At 39.6% G+C, this 14,192-nt stretch overlaps 1 protein-coding gene across 1 annotated transcript; it reads left to right on the forward strand.

Moving 5' to 3' along the window:
* The first annotated feature begins 1,264 nt into the window (after positions 1-1,264).
* Positions 1,265-9,020, forward strand: LOC104907780 (hypothetical protein). Its single transcript, XM_010696771.4, has 3 exons — positions 1,265-1,565; positions 2,153-2,236; positions 8,660-9,020. The coding sequence occupies exons 1-3, from the start codon at positions 1,401-1,403 to the stop codon at positions 8,681-8,683; spliced, it is 273 nt and encodes a 90-aa protein (XP_010695073.1). The 5' UTR covers positions 1,265-1,400; the 3' UTR covers positions 8,684-9,020.
* The last annotated feature ends 5,172 nt before the right edge of the window (positions 9,021-14,192 follow it).

Consider the following 14,192-nt stretch of genomic DNA (forward strand, 5'->3'; position numbering starts at 1 on the left):
TTGTTCAGTTGGCTTCCACGATATCAGCCACTTCTCCACGTTCACACGCCTCACAAATAGTTAGGTTGTTCGGTTCCTAAATTATAGGAACTACCTCAACGTTCTTTTTGTAAGCACCTCCTTAGGTTAGTGTTTTGCGGCTCCTAGATTGTAGGTAACAAAAGATGCTGCACTCACACACTAACTAAAAACAATATCATGGAATCTTAATATTTTCATTTGTTACATCCATAATATTAATCGGATACACAAATAAGTTATAAACAACTTAATCTTGATTAAACACCTAATCAATTCTTCATAAGTTATTTAACATGTTATTTGTGAAATCTAAAATAACTAAACTAATTAAAACTAGAATATAAATTAAACAAACAAAATAAACTGGAGAATAAATCTAAGACATATACAAATTACTTCTAACATAAAACTAAAAACCGAATTTATAAACTAAAAACATGTAAACTTTAATTATATGTCATTATCAAAATAGTGAAATAACAGAAACTAACTGAACCATATTTGAAACTAACTATCGATATGCGCTTAACTGCTATGGATGGAATGATTAATTGATCAGGTGTACCTGAAAATAAACTGAAACAACAGTTAACTGAACCAAAACTATAAATAATTGTCGATCTTAATACTTTTAATAATATGACTCATTATATTATACTTTTAATACTTTAAAATCTATTACGAAATCAAAATTGTAATTCATCCTACCTCTCTCTCTAGTAGTCAATTATGTATAATAACTCAATCTTAAAACTATTTGATAAGTGATAACTAGTTGATAAAGAAGATAATTGCGCGATATAAAAAGATGATCATATCCGGAGTTAACCGAAATGGAATTGATGGCTAGTATCGTATAGACCCGATGTTTTGCAGTATGATTGAACCAAGGTCATAATCGATTCAATCCGAGGGAATTTACTCAACCCAAGCGTACACGAAACCCAATATCACTTGTGCAAATCCGGCCAAAACTTGTCGACGGACTATTAAACCCAGAAATAGATCAACTTGTAAATTGACCGACCCATCTATCTTGCACCCGACATTTCGATGATCCAAATATGATCGATCCATATGAAACAAATCCATCCGATAATGGACACATGACATTGACTGACATAAACATGACCCATTTGGATCAAACTCGGATGAGAATGGTTCAACCCAAAACCTGTTCGATAACCCATTTTAACATCACTATCTCTATGACATTATCCAACTTGAAGAAGGCCTACAAAAGTATCGAGGCAGGGCTCGTAAGTCGTAACTGAGTATCGTTGTCGGCCATAGATATATCCAACTTGTTTTTCAAATAGAGAGAGAATAAGAACAAAGAAGAGATCATCAATCGTTATCAAATAGTCAAATCGACAACCATGGCAATGAGATCCGTAGCTGCTGCTGCTTCTCGCTCATCACTTCATCGTGCGATCGATGAAGCTGCTGCTGCGCCCAGTGCTTCGCTTTTTTCTCGCTATTTCTCGGATGGCAAACGCATTCTCAGCGAAGAGGAGCGCGCTAAAGAGACCGTCTACATCCAGGTCTCCTTTTCTCTTTCTCTTCGCAAAACATTGAAGGATGTTAATCTTTTATATTCCTTTCGTTTCTATTGTTGGTCACCGCTCACCACCCTTTCTGAATGCAGGAAGATTGCAAAAAGGGGTTTGTTTATAATGAATGTGGTTTATAATTAAATGGGTATATGGATTATAATGAAATGAGTGAGATAATCGCGTAAATAGAGTTTTGTTCGATATGCAATTGAGTGTTTGTTTGGTTGAAGTCATGGAATGGAAAGGAAATGGAATAGGATACAGGAGGGAATGATAATTGAATTTGTCACCTTTACTAAGTATATAATTTCATAGTAGGAAAGTAACATTACCACTGAGAAATTGATTTTGTTACTGAGTGGGAGGGGAAGGGGAAGGTAATAAATTGGGAGAGTCAATTTCCAAGTAATGGTAATGGATTGAGGAGGGATTCAACCAAACAAAAAGAAAGTGAGTAGGTAGATGATTTTGTTTTTTGGAGACTACAAATGTCGAACCACTCAACGTGTTTGTAGTTAGTGTTGATGCTAGTTATTGGGTTGTTTATGACGATTTTCTTAATGCTGGATTTGTAGAAAATGGAGAGGGAGAGGTTGGAGAAATTGAAACAGAAGGCGGAGAAGGAGAAAGCCGGGAAAGATAAAGAAGTTGATGGCAAGGTATTCACAGATTTAAAATCTATGCCCTCTTTCTTTTCTGATCTGAAGTTGATAATTGTTTGTAAACAAATGACAATATTTATTATTTTCTGCTCGATAATATTGGTATCCGTTATTTATCTATGTTGGTCGTAGTTTCTGCCAAAAGTTGTAAGTTCTCCATTTGGGGTGAATATAGCTTGTGAGTGACGTTAATTTTGTTGCTTTTGGCATTTCTGTTCTATTTGTATGATATATGTAATGTTTAGGAAATAGGCAAATACGTATAGAAATAAGAACAACATTATATACTCCCTTTTCCGAAAATGATAGTAATATTTTTTGAATCTCTCATAATTAAGGATATGACATAATTTTACTAAACAACCCTTTGTAATGGATTAGTCATTTTTATCATCTTCCTATTACTTGAAATAAGTCATGGGCCTCGTGACACATCAGAAAATTCAATTGTAAATCATTACTACTTAGGAATAGTTACTATTTATTTAGATATCTAAAGTTACTGTTTGAGACTATTAATTCTAGACGAATGGAGTTCTAGGCTTCTATTGTACCTTACTACTTCACACTTGTCCTGAAACATTAGGGGAAATCAGTTTCGAACACCGCGCCCGACTTATGGGATCAGAGTCGGTTTCCCTAATGGATGGAGTTCAAACTGGAAATAAAAAAAAAAACTCGACATGCCTACTTTAGATGGCGTCAACCGGGATGGTTGGATTTTAAGAGCTGAAAGATACTTCAAATTTTATCTCGTGACGGAAGAGAAAAGGTGGAAGTGGCTAGGTGGCACTCGAAAGCGATGCCTTATTTTGGTATCAATGGGAGCATAAAAGGAAGGGTTAACAATTGGGAGGAAATGAAAACTTTGTTGCTTCCATATTTCCGACCAACTCATGTGGTGACGCTTATTGGCCGTGGTGCATGAAGGGACAGTCAAGGAGTTCCGTCGGCAGTTTATTGAACTTTTCACTCTATTGTAAGGGGTTTATGAAGATATCATGGGTCAGTTTGTCAGAGGCTAAAAGGCTCCAATCCGGGCCGTAGTTCGTTTACTATGGATTGTGCCTAACTTTGTGTTGATGCAAAACTAAGGCAAACCCAACACCCAACCCCACATTACATATTAAACCTACCCAAACTCTGCAAACATGAATAGTCTAGGGCCTAACTAACAAATCCTAGCTCACAAAATATCTTAACCTACTTTCCTCAACCCTTATCAACTTATGACCCAACCTCCTGAAAATATACCCACCATTCTCACCCTACCGACCCACAAACTAACTCAACTTTAACCCTTTATACTCCACCGACCCGATGCCAAGGCGAGATATATCGGCTGTCGCAAAAAGAGATACAGTAAAAAGGAGAAAAAGCTATGCTACCGGTGCAGCGACAAGTGGCATGTTAGTCACGAGTGTAAACAACAAGAGCTTGGTTTTCTTCTTGCCGACGACGAGGAGAGCTTCATCGCCGGCGACATCATAGCCGATGACTCACCCCATCGAAAATCCCATCGACTCTCCTTAAAGTTTGTCATAGGATTGACTAACCCAAAGATTATGAAATTGTTGGGGAAATCAATGGTCATGAGGTGGTGATTATGGTGGATCTGGAGGCCACGCATAATTTTATATCCTAAACTGTGGTGGCAAAGGCAGGAATTCTGATGTATCCTTGGAAACCAGTACCGCGGTTGAAGGGAGGGTTGAATGTGGGGAAGGGGGGTTGTTGTGAAATACAAAGAAGTATGATATTGGAGGATTTCTTGAGTCTCGAATTGGGAAATGCAGATATGATCCTAGGCATTCAGTGGTTAGAAATCCTCATGCAAACTATCCCTAAGGTCATGGTGAATCATGATAAAGAGGGTGGTGGAGTTTTGGTTGAGTTGAATCATTTGAAGAATGTAAACTTCAAACTTGAACAAGAGGTTCATGAATTTTTAAGTGTTGTTGGTAGCTGGATTCAGTAGCATATTTGAGATGCCAAATGGATTGCCTCCCCAAAGAGGGCATGAACATTCCATGATATTGAAAGAGGGAAGTAACCTTGTGAGCATAAGGCCATACCGGTACCCATAAGTTCGTTAGGACGAGATTGAGTGCCTAGTTTGTGACACGATGGCAACAAGCATAATTCGAGCATCCACCGGCCTTTTCTAGTTGATTTTGCATCGATTATCGGGCCCTCAAGGCCTCAACAAGGACACTGTGCCGGACAAGTGTCCTATCTTGATGATCGATGAGTTACTTCATAAGCTTCATGGGTCGGCCATTTACTCAAAGCTTAACGTGAAGCTTAACGTGATGTCGTGTTACCAAACAAGGGTTTTGAATGAGGATATCCAAAAAACAGTATTCCGTACACATAGGGGCATTATGAATTCTTTGAACTCGGAAAAAGGGAACTCTTACTTAGGCGAACATTAATTCGGCCTATGGAGTGGCTGTACATGGAGAAAAGATACTTGCCATGTTGTTATGCCCCCTTCCTATGACCCTATGTGAGTTACTAGGTTTTTTTGGGATTAACTAAATACTACCAGAAGTTTCTCGCCTGATATGCTAGCATTGCTGATCCCCTCACTGAGCAACTCAAGAAAGATAGTTTTCGGTGGACCCTGGCTTCCACTTCTTTTAACCACCTCAAAAGTGCCATGACTACAACACCAATTCTCTTAATGTGCAATTTCTAGCAGCCCTTCGTGATCAAGGTATGCATCAGGATACGATTTTGGTGCGGTCTTGATGCAGAAGCAAAGACCTGTGGGCTTTTTTAGCAAGACCAGGCCACGTAGCCAACTCAAGTCAATCTACATAAAAGAATGCAGTTCAAAAGTGGCGACATTATCTTTTGGTCCGGATTTATGTGATCCGGACAGATCAACACAATCTCAAGTATCTCGTGGAGCAAAGAGAGGTCACCCCGGGGTATCAAAGATGGGTGAAAGCTGATGGAATTTGATTTCACCATCCAATACAAGCCGGTGCATCTAGTAGAGTGGTTCATGGACTCTCCGGCATATCTTCAAGTGGCTTGACATGGGATACCATCCAGAAAGAGATCATTGAAGATTCGAGCAATTAATTAAGGAGATTGAGAGTGGTAACTAACCTTCAGGTTGTCATGGTGGTTATTCCTCCAACCTCAACCTTCGGTCGCTCACTTACTCCACTTTTACGATGATTCTCTTGTTGAGGGGCACATAAGACCTATTTAAGAATTGCACCCGAATGGTTTTGGCCTCGAATGAGCAAGGGCCGATATGTGGAGGTATGTCCAACCTGCCAGCAGCAAAACGCTTCTACCCGTAGGCAAGTAGGACTCTGTTCTTGTAGTGGTGGACAGATTTACGAAGTATGCTAACTTTGTGAGCCTTAAGCACCCATTTACAGCTCCAGTGGCAGCAGTGTTTGTGAGGGAAGTTGTTCGTTTGCATGGCATTCCAGTCTCTATTGTCTCCGATAGAGACAAGGTCTTCATGAGTCTTTTCTGGAGGGAGCTCCTTCGCCTCCATGGAACGTAATTGAGGAATACTTCTTACCACCCACAAACCGATGGCCAAACCGAGATTGTGAACAAAATGCTAGACTTTTCTCCGTTGCTTCATCAATGGGAAGCCTAAGAGCTTGTCCAAGTGGCTTCATTGGGCCGAGTTGTTGTACAACACTTCCCCACATACATCTACCCATAGCACTCCGTTGAAAGCTCTATATGGGCGAGACCCACCTCCACTTACTCGTTACGGACATGGGCAAACTGCTGTGGTCTAACTTGAGGCCTAATTACTGGAGAAGGACGCAATGTTGGGTGAAATGCATGTCCAGCTTTTACATGCCCTGCAGCGCATGAGGTCAATGCGGACTCTAAATGTAGGGAAGTTGAATTTGAGGTGGGAGAAGTAGTGATTTTGAAGCTGCAGCCATATAGCCAACTTTCTTTTGCTAGGCGTCTCAATGACAAACTTGCAGCGAGGTATTATAGGCCATATGTGATCACTCAAAGGGTAAGCTTGAGCACGAACTAGCGCTGCCCCCTCACAGCAAGATTCATCCCATTTTTTCACATTTCCCAACTGAAAAAGGCTGTGGGCAACCTTACACCATCTACCACTCTTCCTACTCAGCTCACAAAGGACTTAGAGCTAGAGATGGAACCAGAAAAAGTGTTGGCTATCAGACAGAACAAGAGCAATGCCAAGGAGGACTAGGAGGTGCTAATTAATGGGGAGGCTTTGACTCAAGTGATGCTACTTGGGAAAATTTTGTTACTGTCTAGCATCATTTTCTTCACTTTGACCTTGAGGACAAGGTCATTGTCGTGGCCGGGGGGGGGGGGGGGGTTAATGTTATGCATCCATATACCAAGCCACCTATCAAGATAACTTGTGCAATAAGAAAAGCAAGGGGAAAGAGAGTCAACGTTGACAATAGGGCTGATTCTAACGGGAATACTAATGCACATAGTCGAGCAGGTGAAACTAGGGCAGTGGCAGTGACAGGGATAATTAGGAATGTCAGTAGCAGCAGTAGAGAGAGAGAGTGACAGCTTAGAGAGAAGGAATGAAAGGGCTGCAACAAATAGGAGAAAAAGAGGAGGAATAGGGCATCCAGAAATTCAGAGTATTCTCTTATTATTGTAGAGGGGAGATCCAGCCTCTCGAATGTTGTGACACTTGTGAGGTTACAATCTTCAATCAATATAATCAATCACTCATTCTACCTAATCTTCTCTTCTTCTATTCTTGCTTGTTTTCTCATTTACTCCCTCCGTCCCCAATTATTTGCTACATTTGCTTTATCACAAAGACCAAGGAGGGAGTGGGGACCATTGCCATAACAAGAATTAACAAAAAAGCAAATAGGTAAATTGTGGGACCTATATGTACTATGTATGGAAATATTTACAAAAACCAAAGAGGGAATGATGGCAAATTTGTAAATAAAGTGTGGGACCTATGTACTATATATGGAAATAGTTGCAAATGTAGCAAATAAATTGGGACACACCTAAATAGCAAAATGTAGCAAATAAATTGGGACGGAGGGAGTACTTATTATAACAAGTCTCTGTCTTTGGTTTTTGCTGTGAGATTACTCCATTGTTGTGTTGAGTGGCTGAATTCATAACAGAGTGATACCAAGCTACAATCAGGTTATCTAAATTATCAGTTTCTTAGTTGATTTTATAGATTGTAAGGGTCTAACATTTTCTTAGCATCATAATCATTACATGAAACCATTTTCGTTTAACAGTCAAAAGTGCAACTTTGGGCTTCTTTGAGTAGTGCTATATAGATTTGGTCTATTTAGATGACTAGATCAATTCAACTTCCCCCCTTGTTCTGACCAACTGTTTTCTACATGTGCAATCCAATCTTATATAGAATTTATAGTTACAAGGATGCTATGTCATTCTCACTGAAAGCATTGTATTAAAGATTCTAACTTATTTGGAAATTGGAACAGAATCAACTTCATTTTAATGATAGTAGACCCATTACCCATATGTCATTTTGCAGTCAAGATCTTCGAAAGCTATTGATAGAATTTGCATGCAAGACGTATTTTTCTACTGCTATACTATGGTCAATAGATAAGCTTTTAGCAGGTACTCCACACATGACTAGATGCCATGATAAAATGGATGGCTGAGATGGCTTACATTGCTTGACCTGTTTCACAATAATAAAGAGCAAGTTAACTGAGGATTATCAGTGGTCATTTAATTATCAGCATTATTATCAAACTATTGTCGTACTTAATGACAGTAGCGAAAGAAATTTCGTGCTTTTCTGTAATGATTGCACTAATGTGAAGAATAGAGAAGAAACATGAGGTCATATCATCATATGGTTTTCCTGGATAAGGTTAATTGGATGGGATGGATCATTTCATTATCTGCTGCTTGCGATCAATGTTCTTTAAGCTTTGTCTGCGTTAATGTTTCTATTGCTTTACTCTTGCCCATTGTTTCCTTTTTCCCTTTCATGTATATCTACTAGTTCCTCTTTCCCCCAAATAAGTGGTATATGGCTACACGAACTAGCTCCCAACACACCCAGCCTTCAGATAAATCAGTCACCATGTTAGAGCACTAATCCTATCTTGTGTTCCTCTGTTTTTTCTCATGTTCTTGTGAACAGTATCTTCCATTGAAGATGGATTTACTGCTGGACCCTTGATGAATTTTGTAATATAACGACATTAATGATTGAATATGTTTTGAATCCGAATAAAATTGTATATGATGTGAATTTTTGTCAATGCTTCCATAGAAGGTTAACTATCTGGTGTTTCTGGAATCCTTGATAGAATTTTTTCCACAATATCTACCATTATTTATGTACTTTGTGATTGCTGACTTCTAGCACTTGGTTATATTGCCTACTTAAAGTTCTCATTTTGTTTGCAGAAATCAGAGGCCGATTCTCACTAAAGACAAGCAAATTCAGAGTCTTGCAGTTTCTTCGATAGCTTCCTGAGACGAACCCAAATAAATTTACATTGTACTCAAGTGGATCAGTGTGTTGAGTACAACCTTGTTCATGAACTAATTCGTTGTTGTTTTGGTTGTCTATGGTATGAGATTATGTTGTATACAATCTCGTTTGATGAGAAAGAAGTTTGTTTTTGCAGTCATGTTTGCCTGTTTTTAGTACTGCATTGGTTACTTCTTGTTATTCGTTGTATATCTAAGGTTTCATTGCACCTATTTGAAAATTCACAAATGACTCTAACAAGATCGTATATAAATGTGATAAAGTTTGTTCTTATTTATTGGTGAGATAATGTACTTATTTATCCGTAGCTGGTTTTGGTAGTCTAATTCGCTCTACAATTGCTTTTCTTAAGTGTGGAGATGAAAAGAAGCTATTTCCTACATACTACCTCCATTTTAGTGTTTTACAATACATGCTTTATTTTTAATTTTGACACTATTCATCAACCAATTTTGACAATCTTTTTTTTCAACATTATGTAAAAAAAAAATATAGTCGAATTTAATCTTGTAAAATCGTCTTAATTCAAGGATTAAAAATCTTAACTTTTTTTATTTTTTGCATATATGCGATTAGAGACATTATTGTTGAAAGAAATGTGTTCAAGACTTAGATTAGTGAAAAAGCAAATGGTGCATGTTTAATGAAATTGTAAAAGTCTGCACTTCCGAACCGCTAGCTAATAATACTTAATATTCACAAATCTAAAATATCATTTGATAAACCTCAAACTATGTTATCTTGCAGCGGAAACATAACTTTACAAATCGATCATGGACCTGTTAGTCAAGGGTACAACAAAACATCTTTAAAACCAAGTATCAGATTACATAATACTTTATTTGATTCCCAAAACTATAGAATATTTTATTTTCAAATAAATACTTAGGTACTAACATGATACTCTAAATACAAGTTCTGGATCACTAATGTATTAACAACTTAATAGCCAAACTCTCGCTTTGATCCACTATGACCTTCACGCACAATATGCAAATTACAGAGAAAAAGACAAAACAAACAAAAGCTAAAATGAACAGAAAGCTCGGTAACTATTTTAGTTCATAAACATTTTTATATAATAATCAATCTTGGTAATTGTTTGGAAAAGAATTAATCCTTTAAAATATATTGTTAGCATAGCTCAATCACTTAACACAAATTGCTGGCAAGTACATGTTTTGGCATAACATAACATAACATAACATAACATAACTGAATATTCAACCTTTTATTGTTTTAATTTTTATCTTAATGTATATCTAAATCATTTTCCGCCACCTGTACCTAGGGCTGACAAAAGTTGACCCAACCCGATAACCCGACCTGAAACTGACCTGAAAATTCCGGGTGTGGGTTGAGATTTTCGACCTGAAATAAAAAAGGGTGACCGAACCCGATCTGAAAATATAATGGGTTAGGTTCGGGTTGTCTTTTTGAACCTAAAAATAACCCGAATAACCTGATTTAGAAGTCAGATCATTTTCAGGTCGGGTCAACTTGAAATTAACCCAGACTTTCATAACTTATATAACTTATCTTTTGTTATTCTTATTTGTATTGGGCCAAGCCCATTACTTAGATCACCTAAATTTTATTCCAGGTTATTAACCCATACTTTCATAACTTAGCGTGTATAGTTGAATTTCATTTCAGATAATTTTGGGTTGATTTCGGGTCAACCCGAAATCGATTAGGTCGGGTTTGGGTTATGATTTCCGACCTGAAATGAACCGAACCAGACCTGATTGATGTCCTACCTGTACCTTTGTCAGCCAAAACAAATACGAAGTCCCTTTAACATATTTCTTACAAATCATATTCCGTAAATATAAACATTTCATAACAACTCCGATCACTAAAGAAAGTATCATTTTATAATCTTTCAATAACAATTCACAGCTAACTTATAAAGATGCGCCTATAGCCATGACCATAAACGATATATGATATTAAAAATACAATATAACACCCACAAGAACATTTGAATACATTTTGCTGAATATAAAGGTTACCTCAATATCTTCAAAATAAGCCCAAGAACATATATACGCAACCTCTAAGAATCATAAACTTGATCTTCATCTTCGCTTGAATCATATACATCCCATAGCCAATCTCTAACGACCACCTCACAACAATAACAACTATTAATAATCTCTTCACTAGCTGTTTGGGCTCAATAGATGACCAACCCAATATCACCAGAAAGTCATCATAATCACTAGACAGGTGGCAGTTGTGCGTCCCACCTAAGGGTTGACATAACTTTAGGGGTTTAAGGATGCACAAAAGGAATGGAAAAGATGGTTACCTGAGAAGACAACATATCCACTTATCCCAAGAAAGACCCATCTCATCAAACATGTCTGGAAATTTCAAATAGTATAAATAACACCAGTCTCATCAATGAACATGTATTCAATTCTAACCGACCAAAAGGTAGAGCATCTCTCGCTACCTCAATCACATCCGACTTGCATTGGAGGGGAGATCCCGGAACCATCCCCGGGGTAGTCTAACCTTGTTTAGCAGGATTTCGATGTATAGTTAACGGAGCTCAGACGAACCTTCTTAGGGCCAACAAGTCTTAACCTTCAACAATCCTTAATTTCGTAGACAAAAATAGTTTAAAGCTGTCTGTGGGAAAGTTACAAACAAAGTTACTTCGCCACCACCTGAGCAAGTTTACCTCATTGCCCCTCAGTAATGGCCCCAACAAGGACACTCGCTCACAAGCTAACCTTAATCCGGCCGGAAGACCCGAGACGTCCGGACAAGCTCAGAGTTCCACACGAACACCTTCACCTCCACCCCATCGTACCCCCACAGTACAATCCCTGGATCCCATATATGAGGAGTCCAATGGGAACCTTCGAAACTTTGATGGATATCAACATGTGCCATCAGCTACAACAAGCTGACCCTCAACCTACATCCATAACATATATCACTTTGATAGCTGCTTAGCTTCAATAGACCCTACAACATGGCCTGATGGAAATGTTGGCAATCCTACAACAAGGGCGCCCTCAACCAAACGCACAAGCTCTGGAGTCCTCACATCGGGGAGAAAATATTCGTCGCTCTACACATGGCAAGCCTAGCTGGCGACGATCCAGATCGAGGGAAGACAACCAATTAGATCGGCGGAGATCCAGGCACGAAGAGCATGAGTACTCTCCATCTTAATGAAGGTCCGCTCGACAACGAGAGGAGACCCATGTCTCAAGATCACCCAGGGGTAATGGCCGACGGAAGCCAAATGATGCTCGACATATCCTCAACGAGAAGCACCTCTATAAAGGATATGATGCCAGACATATCTTCGACAAGAAGGTTGCACAACGGAAGAGCAGGGTGACTTGGCCCAATCCAGATCCCCACGGGTCAACAATGCTACCCTCAAATTCATGGTCCCCTTCAGCCAAGCAATCCTAGAAGCGCCCAACCCAGGAAAAATTAAAAGACCCCCATTAAACCATTCGTAAGCTTAACTGACCCGGATGATCACATGGGTACATACAAAGCTCAAATGAACGTTCAAACAAGTTGTGAAGCCACTTAGTGTCGTTTCATTCCCATCAGACTAAAGGGAATGGCGCTGAAATGGTTCCAGGAACTGCCCGCGAGAATCGTCACTGGCTTCTCGGTACTAGAAGACATGTTCATCCATCAATTCATTGCGTGAAAGGGGCAAATAAAAACAAGCCTTCATTTGATGGCGGTCAGACAAGATAAGAACGAAATTCTAGCTGACTACATCAAACGATTCAATGAGGGATCGCTGAAATTTTCAGATTTACAAGATGCGGTAACATTCACCGCCATGATGTCAGGATTCTTACCTGGTCGTTGAGATGGTCCTTGGTTGAGAACGAGTTAAAACCTTATCGAAACAATAAGCTGGACTTAAAGTTTCATCCAGGCGACAGACCTATGTCGCCACTTAGATGATGGGAGTAAGAAGAGGAAGGAAGAAATAGATCACAAGGACCAGTCGAAACACCCAAAAACGGGAGGTCGGTCGGATAAGTTAAGTGATCATGGTAATGATCCCTGGTTCAGGAAAAATAGAAGAGAAATATACTTGGACATAAAGGATAACTCCATGCTCCCCAGGACACACCCCATCAGAACTTCATCCGCTCGACGAGACAAAAGCCAGTGGTGTGAGTACCACAAAGAGTGCGGCCACACCACCAAAGACTGCAGAGAGCTGAAGAAATCCCTCGATAACTTAGCGAATCAGGGAAAAATGAACATCAACCTTAAGTACTCAAAAGAGGAGAAGGGGAAGCATAAGGTGGATCAAGCAAATAACGGGGATACAAAGGGGTTCATTAGGGTCATAACAAGTGTGTTTGCGTCGGGAGGCCCAACCGTCCGATCCTGCAATGCCCCCTTACAGAGTCTCAAGCACCAAGTGTTTAACGTCCATCACCCCGACCTGATTGCCCTCTTATGACGTTTGGGGAATCTAGTCGGACTCCCCACATGCCACATGATGACCCTTTGGTCCTCGACTTTAAGGTGACTAATAAGAGGGTCAAGAGAGTGTTGGTCGACAAGGTCGTATGCTGACATAATCACCCTAGAGTTCTTCCGAAAGCTGAAGTACAGTGAGAAGGATGTAACACCCCTGAACCATCCACTCACAAGCTTTGAGGGAAACTCCGTACACCTAGATAAAGCTACCCACTCAGATTGGGGAGAAAGGCAAGGGAAGAAGCCTACTAATTGACTTCCTAGTGGTGGCCTGGACATCCCTCTTCCATACAAAGTTATAATGGGGAGGCCAACTCAGAACAAAGTTATAGGTGCAATTTCAATTTACCAGCTCCTCATGCAGTAAGAAACCGATGAGGGTAAGGTCGAAAAGATTTAAGGGGGTCAGCAAGCGGCAAGGAAATGTTATGTCAACAGTCTAAAAAGCAAGGTCAACGACCAGGCCAAGAGGACTCAAAAAAGAGTTAGCGAGAGGACCGACCAACAAGTGGCCTCGGGGTATTCATTACTAAAAACCCTAAGCAGTAAGAGCGACCTCAGGCAGTCGAAGATGATGAAGAAGTTGTCATCGTCAAGGAACTTGGTCGGATGTTGAAGGTACGCAGAAAAATGGATGCTCAAGTAAAGAGATATCTTCGCCTACGAAGCCTCGGCGATGGCCGGCCCCCCAAAATCATGTTCCACGAATTTAACATTAAAGATGGGTTAGACCAATCAAGCAAAAACTAAGACACAAAGGTCTCGAGAAAGACGCTCAACAACAGCTGAGGTTAAGAAATCACTCGAGGCAGGCTTCATAGAAGAATGTTAGTTTTCGGGATGGTTGGTTAATGTGGTACTAGTCAAGTAATCCAGTGCGGCATGGCTGTTGTGCATAAACTTCACATCCCTGAACAAGGCCTGTCTAAAAGACAACCATCCCCGACCCAAAATCGA

The sequence above is a fragment of the Beta vulgaris genome, chromosome 4 (assembly GCF_026745355.1).
Source record: "Beta vulgaris subsp. vulgaris cultivar EL10 chromosome 4, EL10.2, whole genome shotgun sequence".
Lineage (NCBI taxonomy): Eukaryota > Viridiplantae > Streptophyta > Magnoliopsida > Caryophyllales > Amaranthaceae > Beta > Beta vulgaris.

Coding starts and splice junctions, on each gene's coding strand:
- LOC104907780 (XM_010696771.4), top strand. CDS start 1,401: ATGGCAATGAGATCCGTAGCTGCTGCTGCTTCTCGCTCATCACTTCAT. Junction 1,566..2,152: donor AAGAGACCGTCTACATCCAG/GTCTCCTTTTCT, acceptor CTGGATTTGTAG/AAAATGGAGAGGGAGAGGTT. Junction 2,237..8,659: donor ATAAAGAAGTTGATGGCAAG/GTATTCACAGAT, acceptor TTTTGTTTGCAG/AAATCAGAGGCCGATTCTCA.